Raw genomic sequence first — 22122 nt, 5'->3', positions numbered from 1 at the left:
TTATCATCAAACCAGCTTTTTTTTATTTATTTAATTGGAAATACTCTTTCAAGGATTGAGGAATGGTAACGTCGTCCCATCCACCACTGCTTTAGAATGTTAGGGGTGGAATCCACATTACCTAGCTAGCTCATTCACATGATTTGATTGGCTCATAAAGGAATGAAATAATTGATTGATTTTTCTGTTTCCTCTTTTTTTTTTACTTTTTTTTCTTCTGTCTCATCTCCACTACGCCATATGTTTTTTTTTTTATTTATTATTAATGTAGATGTTCGGGTCAGCTTGCGCGCATCTTGACTAATCTCACGGGCCCTGAAGTTAATACCCATGTAAACCTCTAGTGACTATCATATTAGCAACCACATGGCTCGAATTTGAGATCACAGGAGAATAAATTTCTTGATTTCAAATTTTTATTACTGTACTACCTACTGAATGGTTGCGGTATATTCTTTTATTAATATGAGAGGTGGAAGTTTCCCTGTAATGTTTCTGTTTTGAAGATGATATTCTACAGGTTGTAGTGATGGATTTGCAGTTTCCCTGCATGTATAGATAAAACACCAAACTATTTTAATAATCTTCTAAGATTATAGTTTACCTTTTCCAATTGAAACATATGCTTCTTCAAATCATAATTATAAAATCGAGAATTGAATTAAGGTAAGATATGGGATAGGAGATTGAAGAGTTGACCACCCAAAAAATATTTAAAATAATCAAAATGATATCGTTTTAACTTAAAAAATAATATTAAAAAAATAAATAAATTAGGTTTTGACTGAATCGACCAAGTAAACAAATTAATCCAAGCTTTTGACCGGGTTGATTAGGTTTTTCCTACTATTTTCTTTATTCCAAACTAAAATAAAATAAAAGAGAGATAACTAGAATAGAAAAGACAAGATGAAACAAAGAAATTGATATTGAATTAAACTACAAAAGTGAAGAAAAACAAAAAAAAAATAGTTTTCATTTTCTTCATATTTATCATCATCAAAGTAACGTTTTCTTCAAGTATCAATATATATATTTTTGTTCTTTTTAGAGGAATAGAAAATTGATCTCTTTGTCTTCGTAGCTAAACATGTTTCTTTCTAAGCTGTCTTTGTTTTTTATGTCCTAAGATCGCAAGCAAGAAAAACACCAATGAAGGCTTTAAAGATTCAATATTGATACACACATTGTTTTCTTCTCGTTGGAAAAGAAAATCCGAAAAAGTAAAAATAGTGATGCACATGAAAAGCAAATCACATGACACTTGTGTGTTTGCATTACATTTGAAACTATTTTAAAAATATATTTTGTATAAAAAATCATTAAATTTTTGTTTTCTTAGTAATTTTTTTATGATTTTGAAGTGTTAATATAAAAAAAAATTTAAACTTTTTTTGTGGTAAGTGAAGTTACTTATTTGCTATTAAATGAAAAAGAAGTAGTCTTGAGGTTGGGGGTGTTTTGGTCTTTTCTACTGGCTAATTGATCATTAAAAGATTGATCAAGGGTATTTAGGTTTTTATTTTTATTTTTTGCACCATGAAAATATTTTTTTACCTCTAAAGTCAACAAAACTTAGAGTTGTTGACCAAGAGTTTTTTTTACTTTTTATAAATTTTTAAAGAGTAAAAATATTTTTTTATTCTAGAGATTAAAAAATTATTGGGTTGTTGGATAAGAGGTGTTTTTTTTGTTTTTTCATTATTCATGTTCAATAAAAGCATGTTTTTGGCCTTATATAAGACAAAAAAAAAAAAAAAAAAGGGTTTGTGTTTGGTAATTACAATGTGTTTTAGTATTTTCACATTAACTTTTATTTTTTAATCAGAAAAGTTGCTAGCGCGTGCTGAGTGAGTGGCGTCAGTGTCATTCAGGCAGTGCATGTGACATTACCCGATGGCCAAAATTGACCCTTCGTTGTTTTCTTGAAGGCACCATCATGTCCTCTTCCATATAGTATGACACGTGACGACGTATGGTGATCAAATTGTAACCAACAATCGTTTTATTTTTCCTTCTTCTTTTCTCTCTCCTTCAAGATAAGTACATGACTGTCATCTTTCTTTGATTTTTCAATTTCAGTCCTCATTCTTTTAATTTTTTATTTTGTTCCTATTTTTTTTATAGTAGTTTTTTCTTAAATTTGTTACATTCGTGCACTTTACAAAGAAAATGTTTTATTTTGTGTTTTTGAATATCTTAATCTACCTTTATCTTTTAATTTTTTATTATTGTTAATTGTTTTTTCATTTATTTATATAGATAATTATCGATTTATTTACTTAGAAATTTGCATATACTTTTTAATTTTAATTTTAATTTTTTTTATGTAAAAACATATAATTTTTTGAAAAAAAATTTTATAACACAAAAGAAAGCACGGGTTAGATAGTGTGTGTATATATTTTGCCATCAAATAAAAATATACTTAATAAAGCAGAATACATTTAAACATGTGTATTTGTTCTTTCCGTAAAAAGAAAAATCATCGAAATTTTATTTTTAATCACAGCCATAAATATTCTTGGCCTATAAAAACCTCAATCACAAATTAGTACAAACACACAAAATATTAGGGTTAGCCAAGTTCCAAGCTTTACCACATAGTCTCTCCCTTCATCAAATCTCTCTCTAAAAAAAGTATTTTTACCCTTTTTTTTTTGTTTCCCATTGTAATAACGATTTCTGTTTATTTTGGTAGCCCAAGAACAACACGCGACGTATTTTTACCATTTTTTTTCTTTTTTCTTTTTATTTCCCATTGTAATAACGATTTCTGTTTAGCCCAAGAACAACACGCGACAGCAAAATAACAAGAAAAGCTTTTTTCTCTTCCAAAAGGACCATTGTCTTTATCAAAACCTGGCTAGAGAAAGGTAACATGTTTCTCCTTCTCTTTTAGTTTTCTGGGTGCTAGTTGCTTTTATTTTTGTTCTCTCAAAATTGGTTCTTTTTTTGTTTTTGTGTATCTCTTGGTTTTTTGTTTGAGAGAATGAATTCCTCTTGCTTGTTTCTGAGAAAAAAGTTAATTGTGCTTGATATCTGTGTTCTTGAATAAATGGGAAAAGATTTCTTTTTCTTAGTTTATGCATAGATTGGTCTCCTGTTTGTTTGAATAACAGCAACGTGTCTCTGCTTCATTGAGTTTTGTTTTCTGAAATATTGAATTTGCTATGGTTGGCTGAAGTTTATTGGCTGCTGCTTTGGCGTTATGTGATTGCTAAGGACTGATGGCTATACAGTTTTTGTGAATGCTATTCTTTGATTTGGTTCTTGTTTAGAAACCGTGTTTGAGAAAGAAAGCATCTTTAATGCCATGTTTGTTTTCTTATTTCAGAAAATTGTTTTTGTTTCTTCATGTTTGCCTGTTCTGATGGAAACAACCCAATGTGGGTCTTGAAGTGTTCATGATGGGTTGCCAATTGTATCACCCCTGCAGATTATAAATATGCAGGGCATTTTTTTGAACTTTTTTCCTTAATTTCAGGCCAGCATTTCCTATGCATAATAGGAATTGGGTTTTCCTAGTTGGCAAAGATATTGGTTCACTCTGGCCGCCGCAACAGATTTAAACCATTCTCACACCTCTAGGAGGGTGTGGGGTGATAACGAGGGTGTGATATTGCTTTGAGTTTTAAGGCGATCAAGATCATCTTATGTTTGGAGACTGTGCCATGTTCAAAGGGCTTGTCTCTTGATTTTGGCTAAGGTTTGCTAGTTTTCTGGAAGCTTGTTGGTAGTTGAAGATAGTCAGGTATCAGTTCTGGGCTCTAGGAGTCTGGACGTTAAGAAACAGAAATAGTATGGTTGTTTACTGATAGCATTCTTTATTCAAGTTTAGGCCAATTGTAGATGTTGCTTGCGTTAGTATTGTTACAATGGTTAGGTTCTCATGCTTCAATGCTCACATCCTTTCTCACAAACCAAAGGTATGTGGAGAAATCACTGACTTGGACTTAGAATCTTTGTACTTATCGTTTCATGGCTTTTTTTACCAGAGTTTCCTTTCTCGTTCAGAAAACAGCCCACCCTTTTGCTGAAGCAAAGCATAAGAGTTTGGAAGATTTTTCTCAAATTCAAGCTCCTAAGGCATTGACTAACACTTCAAGCTTAGCACTTCCGAATGCACGAGTAGATGCTCAAAGTAGGAATGGTATCAGGGATGTTACAAGCTCTGATGTATCTGTTGGACAAAGCTGGATTTCAGACAAAATTGAGAACAAAATCAATGTCAAGAATGACATAGGAGCCCATCAGACAAGGCTTATTAGGAAAAGTCAGTCTCTCGGGAGTGGATTATGCCTTGAGGGAAGGGATCTATGTGACAATGATACTGAGGAGGGGATAGATCAAGGAGTATATAGTGATTCCCTTGATCAAAATGGGTTACTTAGACCAAATGGCAGCAAGGATTCAGGAATAAGCCCAACTAGTGAGGATATGAAAGCTCAGCAACTAGAATCTGTTAATAAGAGTTCTGAATTTGTCAAGAAGGAATCCATATTCTCAATTGGTGATGCTCAGCATTCTGAAAAGGAAGGCCCTGAAAATTCTGATACTCCATTATCTGGTGAAGGTGGCAATGTCTCTGGTGACCAGTCACCTCACAGCCATCCCATCATTGAAAAAGCATGTACTTTTTCAGACATGGGCTCTTATGCACCGACTTTTCATAGACATTCTTGTGAATATTTAGCACCTCGGTCAAGATCCTCTGAGGACCTCAATGCTCTATACTTGAGGTGGAAAACGATTTCAATTCATGGGAATGAAACTCAAAAAATGAAAGAAAAAGAAGGGGATGTTAATGTGCCTAAAACTGAGGAAAACAATTCAGAAAGTTGTGTTGATGAAGGTTTTGATTTTTATAATTACTCAGCTTTGGCAAAGGACTGGATAATGCCAGTTATAGACGAAGTGAACCAGGCAAAAAATCTCCAAGGGGAATCCTCCACTCAGCTGTGGGAAGAATTGCCGAGTAAGGATTTTAAAATGAAGCGTATCGTGGACTGGGTAAACAAACTTCAACATTATGATTCTTTGGAAGAAACAAATGGATTGCCTGATGCCGATGACCCAGTTGAGGGAGATTCCAATGATTTGACTTCTGCCAAGGTTGATAATAAGGACACTCCTGGTATAAAAGCTGCTAAAAGATACATCTCTTCTCTGAGTGTCTCTGCTACCACAGCTCATATGTCAGACCTTGGGCTGGAAGTGATCCCATTTCTTAGTGTATTTGGTAGCCTGAGGGTGCTTAATTTATCAGGAAACTCTATTGGTTTGTTTCTCCTTCATCCCATTTTATTTCTTCCATTTTTTCAAGCGCCTTGGCAGAATAGTCTTGAACTCTTGAGAAATTTGTGCTTGACATTTATTTGTTTCTTATATGCCTTGCAGTAAGAATATCGGCTGGTGCCCTCCCTCGAGGACTTCATATGCTGAATTTGTCAAGAAACAATATTTCCACCGTTGAGGGTTTACACGAGCTCACCCGCCTTCGTGTACTGAATTTGAGCTACAATCAAATATTCAGAATTGGACATGGTATGTTATATGCTGGATTTTTATTTGATGGTTGTATCTTTCCTATTCGTTCTCTTTTCCGAATTACTGTTGAAATCTTCTCGCATTAGTCATGTTGATTCTTGTAACACTACTTTCTTTTGTTAAAGGTCTGGCATCGTGTTCCTCCCTGAAAGAGCTATACTTGGCTGGAAATAAAATAAGCGAGGTAGAGGGTCTCCACCGTTTGTTGAAACTGACCTTGCTGGATCTGCGTTTCAACAAAATCTCTACCGCTAAATGTCTGGGCCTACTTGCAGCTAACCACAGTTCCTTGCAAGCCATCAGCTTGGAAGGAAATCCAGTGCAGAAAAATGTTGGAGATGAACAACTCAAGAAATATCTACAAGGCCTTCTTCCCCATCTGCTTTACTTCAATCGGCAGTCAATTAAAGCCAGCACTTTGAAGGACTCAGTCGATCGATCAGTTAGGGTAGGCATCAATGCCCATCAATTTGATCGTGGCCTCAGGTCAGAGAGCAAAGCTGTGAGAAAGGTTAGCCATGGTCTAGCTGGTTCAAGGCCATTACCTTCATCAACTCATGGTCGTAAAAGTCAACCTTTGACCTCAACTAAACGGTCAAGTGGAAGGCATCTCCACTCACAACCAAGTAGAACCCAATCAACAACAGGCCATCATCATCATTTCATTGATCCTGGTAGCAAACTCCTGAACTTTAGATCGGAGTTCTTAGTTCATAGGAGTCAAAGTGAGGGGACTCTGAGAGCGTTCTAGGAGATTTTCTATTATGCTTTCCAAAGTCTGGTTGGTACATTACTTTGTTTTGACGTACGGTTTTCTGTCATTATTATTTTTTACTCAAAGCAGTAGAGGTTGTTGTAAAAGAGCCGGCCTCTTAATAGAAAGGTATATGAGAATCAAGTTGCAGCTTGAAAATGGCTCTAATGTGATGGAGAACGGAAGGCAAATTTACATTTTATCAAGTTGCAGGAAGAAAGTGGTTGCCTAGTTTTTTGCAAGCTCCATAACCATGATAACTTTCTTTCTGCCTAATCTGACTAAATTGATGCTTTTTCAGCCAAATATTTGAGAAGCAATTTTAAACGCAGCATTACCTGACAGAAGTTCATGCGAGGTTTCCTCAGGACACGTTGACAAGGAGCCAATGAAGAAATAACATGGGCAAGGCCATGGCCTGATTCCCTGAAGGCCATGAAAGTGTATTATACATCATCATGCAAGGTGCACACTTTTTACACATACAAAGAAAAGAAGGGATGCAAAAGATGTCCAGAAACCAGAGTGTGCAACTTTTAAATTTGTACAACTCTAAAAGCCAGTTCTCACAAGACATTGGAATGCTAAAAACCTATTAACATTCTCAGAGAAACTGGGTGAAGATATGTAACTACCAATACATCGCATCTGAAAACAAGCCAGTTGACAAGGAATTCTAAAGAAACCAGACAGAGAGTAATTCTTGACAGTTCACAGCCTTCAACTATTTTGGGGCCTTAAATTGTTAGCTGCACAATGTGAAGACATATATATCAGATTGGCCAATAGATCACAATAAACTTCGCATCTTAGTATATAATTCTCACACTCAAACGTGAGGACAAAATTACCAAGGAGTTAATCAAATAAAATGTACAATTCACATGCAAAAAATCTGAACATAGCACCACACTACATTTATAAATTTATTTCAGTTACAGTCAACAGCCTTGTGCTCCAAGCAATCGATCAGAATTCGATCTATGTAATATAATTTAGCATTGATGAAAACCTTGGAACATCTTAATCTAAAGAAAAAATCCTGACAAGTCTTACTTGTCATCTAAATTAAACTTTTTTCTCCTTCTGTGCAAAACAAAGGGGGAGCGTAAAAAGATTTGCAAAGAAAAATGACCTGCAATTAATTGTCACCTGTATTCAAGAGGGGGCTTGCAATTGCACTGAGCACTTTCTAAGCATCTGTTACAAGAGAGGTTAAGAGTTATACAACCATGAACTTTCATAAACAGGGTAGGAAGTCAGGCACTAGGAAACATAGCTACTATCAAGCGAAGAAAACACATATTTAAGAACAAATAAATCCACTGACGAAATTAATAGAAACATTAGAAGAGCACCAGACCGAGTCAAAGGTCCCAAGTCTCATTGCCAGAAGTTCCAGAAAACAGAAAACCTAGTACTTAAGCACCAATGCAGTCCACATATGCTCTAAGCTATCGTATAAGACACGTTAGCAATGTTTAGAATAAAAAGCAGCAGCGAGAAGAGAAAGAACAAGGGCATATAGCAATTTCCTACTCAAAACAGAATATAGATATACTTCATCTTGGTCAGGAATAAAATTTCTTTGCCCATCCTGCGCCGAACAGAGGACAGGTAGGCTATTACCCTCCCTTTCCTATATCCTATCCCTTGGCCTACCACAAAGCCCCCAAAGCTTTATCACTACTCAGCCCATTCCTCATAATAGATCTCCTAGGCAAGGGTGCCCACCATATTTGCCAAAACAACAAACAAGTTTGGGTGGCTACTCCTCCATTAAAAAACTGGAACAGCATCTATCAGTTCAGAAACTCTAAATATTTAACGAACCTATACAGAGATTTCTGTTAAAAAAAAAAAATGAAAATTAATCCCCTAGAGAATTTTGGACAGCAGATTCTCCTTCATTTAAAAAAATAATAATGCCAAAGACAAAAGCCTCCATAGCCAATTCAAGTATTACCGATCATTCCAGTGCAGAGAAGAGCTATTTTTTCTCCCTCACCTGATCTTGAAGCCAGAAACAGCACAAAATAATAATAATAAAAAAAAAAACATTAAAACTCCATCCCCATTTTTTCTCTTGGTCTTTCAAGGGAACCATATAATAGAAAGACTCCATTGCTACACCTACACTATAACTCAATTACCCAAACCAAGCTAAAATTTACAAGCAACATCAAAAAAGAAATTATCCACATAACATCAACATAAAGACCCGAAAAGGCTCAAATTGCCAAAGCATTACAAGAAGTACAAACAACCTCACCAATCAAACCAATCACCTAACCCAAAAATTCCCAAATAAACACAAAACTCACATCAGTAATTCAAAAACTCATCATTTCATATCTAAAAAAAGACACAGAAAGTTCTAAAGAACAAACCTTTCAGCTCATCATCAACACACTCCTCTTGATCCTCCTCAGGCACAGGATGGAGACCCTCTTCAACCCCGTCACCAACACCACCTGTTTTCACACTCTCTTCTTCTTTACCATCATCACTACACCTAACAACAACAACAGGGCAAACACAATGCTGCACACAATGATCACTAACACTCCCTAACCTCCCACCACCAACACTTCTTCCTTTACTAATCCCCTTCTTTCTTGTAGCACCAAAACCTCTACTTCCCATTATCACTGCACTTAACCCCAATCTCTCAACTTCCAAACAGAGCCTCTCCTTCATGTCATGATCTTTCACTACATGAATCTTGAAAGGAACATTAGCCTCCAACAAAGGTTTAGCCAACAAATTGGTTTTGTTATTAGTAAAACTATCAAAATCATCCTCAAGTTTCTGCCTTTCTCGATTATCAGGACTGTTTGAGCCACTTAGCTCAAAAGGCGTGTTGTTGTTATTGATTTGGAGTTGAATTGACCCCCAATCAGCGCCATAGAGGACGGAAGTTGGCCGGACGTGGAGGAGGATCACGGCGTCGCCTGGTCGGAGGTAGTTCTCGACTGCCCATTTGACTGCATATGCACTCTCGTCGGAAAGGTCCACGGCTATGGCGACACGGCGGTTGGAGGTGGAATTCGGGGTGGTAGGGGAGTGGAGGCAGGGAAGGGTGGGGAGTGGTGGGACTGGGAGGTCAGATTCAGATTTGTAAGGTTGTTTTGAGTTCATTTTGATCAAAGAAATGGAAATTTTTTTTTTTTTTTTGTTGTTTTTTTTTTTTTTTGTTATGGTTTTGACTTTTGGAGGGAAGGAGAGAGTTATGATTATGGTTCATATTTATTCATATGTTAGCTCCGAATAAATTGACCGATCTAAGTCCCCGTCCAGTTGGACAATTCAATCTCAAGATAATTTAAAATAACATAACAATTTTGTTTTAAGGTTTTTTTTTTTAAAAAGAAAAAATATTTATTTTGAAATAAATTTTTTTAAAAAAATAAATTAAATTTCACTTGAATTTCAATAAAATTAAATAAATTATAAATTAATCGAGTTTAATTATATTAACTTTCTATTTAATTAGATATTAAAACTCAGCTTGGATGATATTATAAATGGATAAATTATTTTATTAATTTATCTGACCGTGCTTGGTTTTATAATCAATGCTAAATTGGTTATATTTTAGGTGGGAGCTAAAGTTCCTAATATTTCTTAAATTAGAATGTTAATTGATATAAATATATTATTTTTGAAAAAAAAATTAATTATGGGATTCAAAATTGATATATTGATTATATAATTAATTCACTAAGGATTGCAAAAATTGCAAATATTTTTATTCAGATGAAAATAAGGATTTTAATAATGTATTTTTATTATGTTTAATTTCTAATTAAAAAGATTAATATTTTATTTTTAAAACTTAAAGCATCTAAATGTGGCAATGGTAATGCATGTCTTTTGTGCGAATAATCAAGAACGTGTTCACATGTTACTTGTGTTGAAACTTATATATTGAATGATTTAGCAATAAATTTAATTGGTAAAATTGTAACTATTTATTATACTCATCTACTAAAAACAGAGAGAGAAGTTTTTTTAGTAGGAAAAACATTACTAGAAAATCAGTGAAAACCAACAAAATTATCGATGAAATTTTTTTGTTGGTAATTTTTACCAACGAAAATAATTATGTTTCTACTTCTATCGGTATATACCGACATGAAATTTTCGATGATCAATATTTTGACGGACTAATTCTGTCGGTGATATTATTGGTAAAAATTTTATTGATAAATTTTGTACATCACACTGATGGAATAAATCCATCAGTAAAACTATTTAATGGTGGAGTGAAATAATATGTTCCTAATTTCTCAAGGTGAGAGTTTCTTGCCTTCTATGCCATGCACGGCGGGCAAGCGGTGTAAAGATCAATTGCCTTCACCATCCATGCTTGACCCTCTAATGGCTCTAAATTCTCCCTTCTATTATTATAGGGTAGCTCGAAGCCATAAGATATGTGTCTTTTTGGCAGGTTTATGTGTATTCCTCGCTTCACTTCTTGTACAAAAATGGTATCTTGGCGGTTTTAAGCATGGCTATATTGATAGTTTTGTTGCCGGTGCTTAGCTGGGACACGGATTTGAGGTGTTAGAAACGTTCTTGCGAGCATTTTTTGTTCTTCTTGTGATCGTCAGGAAAAGCTATCTTTCATATTCAAGTTGTAGTGAATTCAGTGGCTAAATCTCGTAATCAAAAGAAGAAAAAGGAAAGGTTTTCAGATATAAAACAAAAGGAAAAACACCAAATAAACCTTAAAGTCCAAGTAAAATTATCAAGTTGCTTTGCAAGCTTGCCATACAGACCAAAAACCCAGACATTAATGCTAGCTCTTCTTGTTGTTTTGTGATTGAAAGCGAGCTTTGAGATTAAAACCATACAAGAAGAGTGCCCAGAAGTGAGAGCAACAGACAGCAAAAGGCTGGACATTAAACTCCAAATAGGCCAAAAAGTTTAGGTCATTTGTGCGTGATTCATGCTCGAGGATTGAGACGTGAGCGATGCTCGAGGAAAATGAGAGAGAGAGAGCTATCAAAAGTGCTGGAAAAATAGCTGTAAGTTGTCCATACTTTATGGCACTTTCTCTACGCGTCTAACTCTTTTCAAGTGATCTTAGACAGTGCCTAAACATAAAAAGTCAGTCTTTGTTCTATTAACACGAAATGAAAGATCACTGGCTATTTGATTCGTACTTTTTTGTTAGAGATATAGTTTTAAAACTCGGATCGGAGAGTCGATTTAGAATTTAGTTGTTTTAAAGTTAGAATTAGACCGAATTTTAAAAAAATAAAAAACTCAGCTGATCTAATGAGTTAACCATTAATAATAATTTCTATAGAATCATCCTTTTTGAATTCTCAAATTGTCTTTTAAAAAACTTTTGAAGTACGAATATTTACATTAATCTGTCCCCTTTGTTTTCTGAGAATTTTCTAAATATGAACGTTGCTACGGATTCATTCCCTTCACATGAAAAATATTTTCCCTAACACCGTGAACATTTAAAAGTCAGATGGGAAAACTAGAAAATTTCTTATGGTTTAGGGTTCATCAAGTATAAAAATAAAGCTTTAAAACTTAAGAAATTATAAAGAAAGCCCCCAAATATTAGGTTTATATAAGTTCTGGACCCAAATAATTTTTTAATCAATTTTGTTTCCCTCGATTCCTTGATTTAGGCCTTCAATGACACCATTCAAAGAGATGGAAGAAATGTAGTGCACTTGGCCAAATGTACACAACACATCCTTCATGAGGCCTTTACGCCTCCACTTGGCACCAAATGAATTATAGAGATTAGCATTTATTATTTATGCGAGGTGTATACTATTTTTTTTATTTAAAATTATATTAAAATATTTTTAATTTTTTTTTAATTTTTGATACCAAAATATTAAAATTATTAAAATATATTAAGAAGAGCATTGATTTGATACAATTTCCAAATAAAAAAACAAAAAGTGAATTCCTCATCTTTCTTCTTTTTTGAGAAGAGTAAATATTCGGTTAATTTAGATAAAAAAAATTATTTTTAGTATTTATTACTCGATTTCAGATTTCTGTAAATGCTGTAATTAGGATGTCAATATATCTATTGTCATGATAATTAATATATTCCGAAGTTAGCAATAAATTAATTGATATATTCAACATCAACATTCTACTGTCTTGATTTTATATAATACATAACTTTTAATTTTTATCTTGAAATAATAATAATACAATGATTTTTTTTAATGCTGTGAGGTTTTTATTATTTTTAAAATAAAAATTTATTCTAAAATTATCTGTAGAGTTATATTATATTTTTTTTATTCATTACTTTAATCAATCATATTAATATTTATAAAATAAAAAATTTAATATGAAGTCGATCCAAAGTAAAGCTCGGGTGCTCGGGTTATGATTGAAGAAAAAAAAATTAAATTGATTTAAAAAGACTTTAAACAATTCAAGCTATAAATTAATTAGGTTTTACATCAACATGGTAGGTCGGTTCTGATTTTAAAACAATAGTTTAAATCATTAAAATGCTTTTATAAAACATTTCTTGACAAATTTTTTTTTTTTAAAAAAGGAGTTTGGATTATTACTGTATGCATCCCACCCACGCAATAGGCCCATAACTTCTCCTAAAACCGAAAAACCAGCAAAGGGGCCTAACCCTAAACCAAATTGGAATCAAGAAGTCGTCAGAGCCAAAACCAGGCCACAAAGTGGAAAACAATCAAACAGAGAGAGAGGGGGAGGGGAGAGGGGGAGAGAGAGAGAGAGAGAACGCTACCACTGGCGATGATGATGATGGCAACGAAAAAGCTAAGCTTTTCGGTCGCTACTTCATCTTCAGCTTCAACCTTCATTGGGTTTCATCTTCTCCGCCAAATCAGGATGGGTATGATAATTTTTCCTTCTAAAATCTCATTGTTATTCTACAACAACATCAACAACAACCCCATTTGCTGCTGTCTTCATTCTTCCAGTAGTTATAGACATAAAAACAGAACATTTAGGAACATTAATGATGCCTTGTCTGCTTTCAATCACATGGTTAATACGAACCCTTTGCCTTCTATTGTTAAGTTTGGTGAATTGTTTTCAGCACTCGTCAGAATGAAACATTATAAGACTGTGGTTTCTTTGTCTAAACAAATGGAAATGGCTGGGATTAGTCATGATGTTTTATCTCTTACCATTTTGATCAATTGCTTCTGCCGCTTATGCCATGTTGATTATGGGTTCTCTGTCTTGGGGAAAATTATTAAACTTGGTCTTGAACCAAATGTTATTACATTTTCTACCTTAATTAATGGGTTTTGTATAGAGGGTAAAATTGGTCGAGCAATAGAATTGTTTGATGTGATGGTGGCAAGAGGGTATAAACCTAATGTACATAGTTATAGTATAATAATCAAGGGTTTATGTAGAGTAGGAAAAACCACTGAGGTGATTAAATTGCTTGAGCATATGAAAGTAGTAGGTTGTGAGCCGGATGTGGTGATATACAATACAATTGTTGACAGACTTTGCAAGGATAGATTAGTTAATGAGGCTGTACATATTTTTTGTAAAATGAAGGGTACAGGCATTTTACCTACAGTTGTCACATACACATCTTTAATCCATGGTCTACGAAATTTAGGCCGATGGAAAGAGGCTTTTGGATTGTTAAATGAAATGAAGGGTGGTAATATAATGCCAGATTTAGTTGCCTTTAGTGTGTTGATTGATATAATGTGCAAAGAAGGTGAGGTTTCAGAGGCTCGAGTTATATTGAAAACAATGACAGAAATGGGTGTGGAGCCTGATGTTGCTACCTACAATACGCTGATGAATGGATATTGCTTGCGGATGGAAGTTGTTGAAGCTAGAAAGGTATTTGAAGTGATGATAAGCAAGGGCCGCATGCCTGATGTTTTTAGTTTTAGCATCTTAGTGAATGGATATTGCAAGGCCAAAAGGATAGACGAGGCAAAACAACTTTTTGATGAAATGACTCATCGAGGCTTAATTCCAGACACGGTTAGTTACAACACTCTAATAAGTGGCTTGTGTCAAGCAAGAAGACCTTTGGAAGCAGAAGAGCTTTTCAAGGACATGCATTCTAATGGATACCCCCCAAATTTAGTAACTTACTCTATTTTACTCGATTGCTTAAGCAAACAAGGGTATCTTGATCAGGCGATGGGACTGTTTCGAGCAATGGAAAATAGTGGCTTGAAGCCTGATTTGGTGACCTATAATATCATGATTGATGGCATGTGCAAATATGGAAAGTTTAAAGATGCAAGGGAATTGTTTGCAGAACTCTCTGTCAAAGGGTTGCAGCCTAATAATTGGGTTTGTACTCCAACAATTGATGGGGTTTGCAAAGGAGGGTTGCTAGATGAAGCACACAAAGCTTTCAGACAAATGGAAAAGGATGACTGCTCACCAGCACAAGGATGCATCAATGGTCGTGCAACTTATTAATGAAATGGCTGATAAAGGATTTTCTGCAGATGCAGACACCACAGCGTTGGTGGTAGATGACAAACTTGTCCTGAAAAGGCTACTTGGCTTTTGTGAAGGTCATCAAGGAGAAAAGGTGAAGTAATTGTTTCATACTCAATGATGCTAATTATAATGCCCAACATGAAGTAGCTTTCTGTCCCATTGTAAGTTATTTTCACTTCGTTCCTGTAACCAAATTCTTCTTCTCATGTATTGCTGATAATAGAGGCATCAAATCTGTAGATGAATAAAATTTTACGAACTCCTAGCAGGCAAATTGCCATTCATCTAGATTTAAAGGAGAAAAGAGAGATGAGAAATCAGATCATCAATGAAGCTGAAGAGTACGGGTTCTTTCTGTAAAAAGGCACAAATTGTGAAACCCACAAATCTCATAATATATACAGAGAGAGAAGGTAAAATTTCAAAAAACCACTTTTCCATGTGTCCTCGTTTCTTTCGAAGTGCATGCATGCACTTATATTTTCCACATTCCTTCCAGCTTTATTATGGAGGTAAAAAATGCATGTGTTTGTCTGCAGTTGTACTAGGCCAACCAAGAGAAGCTTCATAGAGGCAGACAAACATTACTAGAAAGCTGTTGTGGAGTGTGGAGATCACCTCTAGAGGTGCTGAAATTGAAAAGAGGAGGGGTAAGAAAGATGCAACATTGTCGTCATTGACCAAAGCCTGGAAAACCCACTGATGTTCAAGGATGAGGCAACTTTTTTTGAAGCCGAACCACAACCCTTTACCTCACGTTATGTCTCGTCAGCTCTCACCTGCCAAAGACGAAAGGATGGGAAAGATGCCAAGGATGTGAAAAGTAAGAAAGATGGAAAGGGGAAAATGAAGGGAAAGATGACGATAATGGGAGAGGGCCTACACTATCTGCAACTAAGCTGCCGCTACTGCTTTCACCTATTAAAGATGACTATTGGATACTCTTGCTGCTGAGGATGAGCAGGCTGCTTCCAATGAACTAGCTACTGCTCAGTGAAGATAACATAATTTCTTCTAGTAATTTCTTTTTACCATTTAGAAACTTGGCTTAAACCTTCATTATGCAGAATGAGTATAGATGCAACTCTCGATAGATGTTATCAAGCCTGTGGAAAGCTTACTTCTTCACTATAAGATTCTTGGCAATAAATGCAAAAAAAAATTCTTTTCATTCCAAAATTTGTCAATATTTATAAACAAGCTAATCTGTTTTTCAGCTCTGAATATGATTGTTATATTCATGGATGTGTCATTTAACCATTCATGATTCATAGCAGGGAAACCGTAAGCTGTTTAATTTTGCGGTCGAAATATGTGGTAATTCGTGCCCCAAACTATCACTATTCTTTTGCAGGTTCTTATTAATCTGTATTATGAATTACCTGACCATAAATAAAGACGGGAATTAATTTTGGAAATGCACTCTTTCGGCATATACAAAAGTCCAAGTCATAAGCAACGCTGAAAAAGAGATTCAGCCAGATAATGATCTGGTAAAAAAAGAAGAACTGCAAGAAACAATTTGCTTTCCTTTTTGTCAAAATCCACGAAAAATTGTGCATAATCCTCCGTGTAGAACTATCAAAAATAAATCCAGCCAAACGGCAAAGTCTTCAGGTGATGGCCATAGCCTCTTTGGTTACTCATCCATTCTGAAATCTAACAAACCTTTAAGCTTTGAGGCTCCTCTCTACTGCACCTGACACAGCTTGAACTCAACTTGTTAGGATAGATTGACTCGAACTTGGTATGTTTAGTATAACATGTCAAGCTGTTGCTAGACTTCATCGCCTCCTATGTCTTCAAACCCCACAATTACATTTCTGCACCTCCTTTGCAGGGTTTTGGCATGGAAAAGGCTGTTTTAAATCCCAATTGCATCTAATCAACCCAAAACTTGTTACGTCTGTAATGTCTCTTTTTCCCATACATCCTTCGAGGAGTTTTTCTTGCTCATATCCTAATGATTCGAGCTCAGGGCACCTTTTCGGTTTTCTTACTTTTCAAAATTCAACTGCTCATGGAAAACCCTACTAAGATAGTTATAGAACGTCCAAATAGTTCAATGGCACATCCAGAAATGCAGAAATCAGATGCAAAGCTCAAGCAAAGATATAGCTAGATAATTACATAAAAAGCAAGTAACAGATACTTTTTTCTTTTTGGCACATAAAGCCAGAGAATCCTACAGTTAAAAAGAAAGCTCTCCACAACACATGCTGCAGACTCCAGCAACAGAGAGCTCCTATTTTTCTGACTATGCAAAATGAATGGTTAAGCACGGTATTTAAATGGAAAACAGGACTTAATAGCAAGAATTACGATGTGTCATCACCAAGCTATAGCTGGTTCCGTTGAAGCAGCTTTTCTCATCCTCAGCAACAGCAGCAGGAGCATATAGTTATTCAACAAGTCAAGTGCACCACCATTGGCAGCATCTTTAGGAGTGAAGAATGCTTATTCCAGTGGCAGAATCAGCTGCAACAGGATTTGCAGGAGTAGGACTTTTCCCATTCTTGGCATCTTTCCTTTCATTTGCATCCTTGCTATCTTTCCTGCCTTTTGCATCCTTGGCATCTTTCCCATCCTTTGCAGTGGCATCATATGAGGTGGAGGGCTTTGTCTCATCTTCAAGATGCATCATCATTGGAAGATAAGTGGGTTTTCCAGGCTTTGCACCAGAATTACCACTAGAAGATTGTTTTCAGTATCTTTCCTACCTCTCTTCTTTTCAACATTCGGCACCACTCAAGGAATGAGCTTGGCAATGTCTTGCCAGTAATTTTTTTCAGCTTCTTTATGGAATGTCTCATGGCTCGCTACGTGCAACTGCAGAAAAACACATTTGTCTAAAATCATAATAAAGGTGAAAGGAACATGGGTAATGTGCATCTACGTCAAGAGAGGGCTGAAAGGGCACAGAAAAGTGGCTTCCTAGAAAAAACTTACCTTCTTCTTTCTCGGTTCTGAGCTTTCTTAGTTTCACAACTTTGCTGTTTTTTTCTCATAAAAAGCATGTCGATTCTCTTCAGCATAATTTATGATCTGATTTCTCATCTCCTTCTCTGTGTTCTCATTTTCTTCTAAATCCATCACAGTGTGCCTGCAGAAAGCGGATGTGAAATGTTTTATTCAGGTATAAATTTTTTGCAAAAAGTTTATTCACAACCTACATTTTTTATGCCTTGGTTGTAGTCAATAAATAAGAAAAAGAATAACATGATTTTTAAAAATTCTTTACACTTCAAATTTATCACCATACAATCATGCAAAGCAAATATCATTCATGACTCCAAGGATATTTCGCTAGATTGAAGCAGGCTTCCCCTATTTTCTTGTAGTTAAACATGCCACAAAAATTATATAGAAACACCAAACCTGAGATACAGGATGGTTGTTTTTCATTTGAACAAAAAATACATGATACTTGATCAGGACAGGAAAAAAGAAAATGAGACATTAGAAGATTCTGGATTCACTTGAGAGAAAATGGATGCTAGTCAGTAGCATCTGCACATGTTATTGACAGAAGGAAGAAAAAAGAGAGGTCACATACTGAAACGTACACGGCTGTATTTCCAAGCATACATATATTATAATTATAAGTCGTGTTAGGATATTGAGGCGATGAATAAGCCAAAATGCAGGTATAGATATGGGCGAAGTAATGCAGAGCAGCAACATGTAAATCAAAGAAGTCCTGTTTACTTTGTAATTTTAAAGCAATCAATTTTATAATGTTATTTTGGAAATGATCAGAAGGGTTGATGTCTTCCAACAATGAACAATCTCACCTTCTTCATTTCATAAAAAACTTATGACCAAGAAAGTTCTACTATGGTACTGCCTAAGCCCCTTCTTCAATAATTATTAAAGATCTCAACTCTTGATTTCAACCTACCTTCTCAAAGGTATTATTTTAACAAAGGCTCAAAATGACAAAATTACTACTACCTCCCTGTCTCCATGACAGATAACCATGAAATGAAGAAGTGATTCAGTATTAATTTACCACTATTCTTATTTGGTTGAAGCAGAGACATCTTAATTAGGATGAAGAAGAGAAAACTGGAATAGCTTTCATCAATTAAATCTAGTAAACCACATGTTGAAAGACACATAAATCCACATGTATCGATTTATAACCCACAAGAACCAAATGCTAGTCCCAAACAGGTAACTAACAACCACACAAAAGAAAAGCAAGTGGTTGGCGGCTTGGTCCAGACTTTGACAAGACTACCTTTTCCCCTTGATGAACTTCACAAGAGCCAAGCAACTGTTTGACAACAAGATCATCATCTACCACCAACTCTGTGGTGTGCACATCTGCTGAGAATCCTTTGCCTGTCATCTCACTGATAAGTTGCACTGCCCTTGGATCCTTGTGCTGGAGAAGTCCTCGGATAAAAACATTATAAGAACAATTATCCGGTGGGCAGCCATCCTCTTCCATTTGTCTGAAAGCTTTGTATGCTTCATCTAGCAATCCTTCTTTGCAAAGTCCATTGATTATTGTAGTCCAAACCCGAACATTAGGCTGCAGCCCTTTGACAGAGAGTTCCAAAAACAGCTCCCTTGCATCTTTAAGCTTCCCAGATTTGCACATGGCATCGATTATGATATTATAGATTGCCAAATCAGGCTTCAAGTAACTATTTTGCATGTCTCGAAAGAGTCCCAACGCCTGATCAAAACAACCTTGTTTGATTAAGCCATCAAGCAAAATTGAGCAAGTTATTAAATTTAGGGAGTGGCCCTGGGTATACATATCCTTCAAAAGCCCTTTTGCTTCCAAAACTCTCCCTGCTTGAAACAAGCCACCTATAAGATTGGAGTAACTAACAGTGTCGGGAATTAGGCCTTGATGAATCATTTCATCAAAAACCTGCTTCGCATCATCTATCCTCTTGGTCTTACAGTATCCATTGATCAGAATACTATAACTAAAAACATCAGGTGAACAACCCTTGCTAATCATAACATCCAATATTTTTCTCGCTTCAACAACTTCCCTTCGGAGACAGTATCCGTCCATCAATGAATTATAAGTAAAAATGTTAGGCTCCACACCTTTTTCTGTCATTTGTTTTAATACACCTTGAGCCTCTGAAACCTCGCCTTCTTTACACAGTGTATCAATCAACATGCTGAATGTAACTACATCCAGCATGATATTCAGACCCATCATTTCATTTAACAATGCTGAAGCCTCCTTCCACTGGCCTGAATTGCATAAGCCATGCATTAAAGAGGTATATGTGATAACATCTGGCTTAATGCTTTTACCCTTCATCTGAGAGAAGATATCTAAAGCCTCATTGACTAGTCTATCCTTGCAAAGGTTATCAATAATTGTATTGTATGTCACAACATCCGGCTCACAACCTGCCTCGTCCATTTTCTTGAGCAATCCAGCAGCCACAGAGGTATCTCCAATCTTACACAAACCATTGATAATCGTATTATAAGTATGTAGATTAGGTTCATATCCCCTTGCCACCATGTCATTAAAGAATTCCACAGCTCGAGCAATTCTACCCTCAATACAAAGCCCATTAACTAAGGTAGAAAAAGTGACAACACTGGGTTCAAAACCAAGTTTAATGATTTTGGTCAATACAGAGAACCCAGAATCAGCATGTAAGTGGCAGAAGCAATTAATCAAGATGTTAAAGGTATAAACATTATGAGAGATTCCTGCAAGTTCCATTTGTTTGGACAAAAAGACCACAGTCTCATAATATCTCATTCTGACAACTGCAGACAATAATTTACTGAATTGGACAATAGAAGGCTGAGGTTGCAAATGAAGCATGTGGTTGAAGGCAGACAAGGCATCATTAATGTTGCTAAAAGAACAACCTTTTTTGTCTTTAGTATGTCTGTAGCTCCCACTACTACTGCAAGAATGAAGGCAGCAAAAGGGGTTGTTGTCTTTGAACAATAAAGAGGGTTTAAGAATCATACCCATATTTCTTATTTGGCTTCGTTCAAAAGGAAACCCAAGAAAGGCTGGAGAAGCTGGAGATGCAGCAGAAGATGGAGCGAGCAGAAGGCTTAGCCGCTTCATTGCCATCGTTGTAAGAATTTTTACTCTCGCAGCCTCGCTCTCTCAGTTTTTTCCCTGCGGTCTTTCTGCTTCGTTATTAGGAAACGTTATGGGCTTTAATGACCATTTCATCTTTGGGCCTATGACTCCTAATGGATCGGGTTTATCCGTTTCTTTTTTAATTGGTGAAATTATATTTTAATATATTAGATTTTTTCAAGAAAATAAATAAGTCCATTCAAACCTTGAATATAATTTAATTTTGGATGACAAAAATGTTTTTATAAATTAATTTTTCATGCAATTTTTTTTGTTCGACTAAAACATGTATTTTGTTTTACTAGTAGCTTGTTTCTTTGAATAAAAAGTAAAGGTGGTTAAAATATTTTTTCTTTAAATTTTAATAATTATAAATAAGCAGGTAAAAATATATCTTTTAAATATAAATCTCATTTATATATTTTTTTCTCAACATAAATATTTTTTTAAATAAAAAAATTATCTAAAAAAAGTTTCAATAAAAAAATAAAAATCACAATTAGATATTTTGTATGCAATTGAAAGAAAAAAATAATTTTTTTATAATAAAATTATATGAAGAAATTTAAGAATGTATTCTAGATATTAATTTATTAAATGCCATTCAATTTTTATTTTGTCCTCGAATAAAATTAGAGTAACTTTTTATAATATTAGCAAATATTCTTTTGGTATAATCAATTATTATCATATATATATTAATTATATCAAGTTGTTTTTATATAAATATTTATTATCATCTAATTGAATAAAAATAGTTTTAAAAGACAAGGTTATTAAATCTAAAATAATAACCCTTGTTGGTCCAATTGAATCGAAAATATAGTCGTCTTGGTCTCTAAATGTTTTTATTAAAATAAATGTGGATGCAAGTATACAAATGCTCTTAATCATCATGTTATTATATTTAAGTCTGTCATCAAATATTAAGTGAATTAATAAGATATGAGGAGGCTACAATTTTTTCCTATGGAGGCTGAATTCTCTCTTTTATTGTCATCGGGATTGTAACTTATATAGATGAGTAGAATTCTATTATTTACTCAAAACTAAATTTAAAATAATTAATGATTATAATATTGTGTTGAAGATATTATCCAATCTACTGAAGATAAACATGATCAGGGATTGCCACCATGATCAGGGATCCCTGATACTGAAGAGATCATGATCAGGGATCACTGACACTGAAGATAATCGTGATCTCTGATCATATCTGCCCAAGAGATTACTACTGATACTAAAGATAATCATG

At 34.9% G+C, this 22122-nt stretch overlaps 4 protein-coding genes across 13 annotated transcripts; 2 read left to right on the top strand and 2 right to left on the bottom strand.

The window, feature by feature from the left end:
- The first annotated feature begins 2559 nt into the window (after positions 1-2559).
- On the top strand, positions 2560-6546 carry LOC7497414 (uncharacterized). Of its 2 annotated transcripts, none has more exons than XM_024583649.1 (6): positions 2560-2876; positions 3488-3754; positions 3842-3929; positions 4018-5281; positions 5401-5547; positions 5676-6546. In XM_024583649.1, the coding sequence occupies exons 3-6, from the start codon at positions 3879-3881 to the stop codon at positions 6299-6301; spliced, it is 2088 nt and encodes a 695-aa protein (XP_024439417.1). In that variant the 5' UTR covers positions 2560-2876; positions 3488-3754; positions 3842-3878; the 3' UTR covers positions 6302-6546. The 2 variants fall into 2 exon arrangements, with proteins under 2 accessions (XP_024439417.1, XP_024439416.1); XM_024583648.2 differs by having other exon boundaries at positions 2622-2640; positions 2785-2876; positions 3488-3929.
- Positions 6547-6684: 138 nt separating this feature from the next.
- Positions 6685-9507, bottom strand: LOC7494451 (universal stress protein PHOS32). 2 transcript variants are annotated; one of them, XR_002977377.2, is made up of 3 exons: positions 8695-9507; positions 7440-7504; positions 6685-7053 (listed from the first exon to the last, which is right to left on the bottom strand). XR_002977377.2 is itself a non-coding variant. In XM_024583651.2 (3 exons), exons 1-2 carry the CDS (start codon positions 9443-9445, stop codon positions 7497-7499), a joined length of 759 nt encoding a protein of 252 aa, XP_024439419.1. In that variant the 5' UTR covers positions 9446-9507; the 3' UTR covers positions 6685-7053; positions 7457-7496. The 2 variants fall into 2 exon arrangements, 1 of the variants encoding a protein (XP_024439419.1); XM_024583651.2 differs by having other exon boundaries at positions 7457-7504.
- Positions 9508-12934: 3427 nt separating this feature from the next.
- LOC7497413 (pentatricopeptide repeat-containing protein At1g62930, chloroplastic) lies at positions 12935-15947 on the top strand. 8 transcript variants are annotated; one of them, XM_024584142.2, is made up of 3 exons: positions 12935-14867; positions 15046-15189; positions 15316-15947. In XM_024584142.2, the coding sequence occupies exon 1, from the start codon at positions 13076-13078 to the stop codon at positions 14750-14752; it is 1677 nt and encodes a 558-aa protein (XP_024439910.2). In that variant the 5' UTR covers positions 12935-13075; the 3' UTR covers positions 14753-14867; positions 15046-15189; positions 15316-15947. The 8 variants fall into 8 exon arrangements, with proteins under 8 accessions (XP_024439910.2, XP_024439911.2, XP_024439905.2 ...); XM_024584143.2 differs by having other exon boundaries at positions 15017-15189; XM_024584137.2 differs by having other exon boundaries at positions 15000-15189.
- Positions 15948-16870: 923 nt separating this feature from the next.
- LOC18104675 (putative pentatricopeptide repeat-containing protein At1g12700, mitochondrial) lies at positions 16871-20895 on the bottom strand. The gene is made up of 3 exons (XM_024583299.2): positions 19020-20895; positions 17726-17879; positions 16871-17605 (listed from the first exon to the last, which is right to left on the bottom strand). Exons 1-2 carry the CDS (start codon positions 20853-20855, stop codon positions 17850-17852), a joined length of 1866 nt encoding a protein of 621 aa, XP_024439067.2. The 5' UTR covers positions 20856-20895; the 3' UTR covers positions 16871-17605; positions 17726-17849.
- Positions 20896-22122: the final 1227 nt, after the last annotated feature.

This window comes from Populus trichocarpa, chromosome 13 (genome assembly GCF_000002775.5).
Source record: "Populus trichocarpa isolate Nisqually-1 chromosome 13, P.trichocarpa_v4.1, whole genome shotgun sequence".
NCBI lineage: Eukaryota > Viridiplantae > Streptophyta > Magnoliopsida > Malpighiales > Salicaceae > Populus > Populus trichocarpa.
The sequence above is the reverse complement of the archived record's forward strand: the minus strand, read 5'-3'. Positions and strand labels throughout refer to the sequence as shown.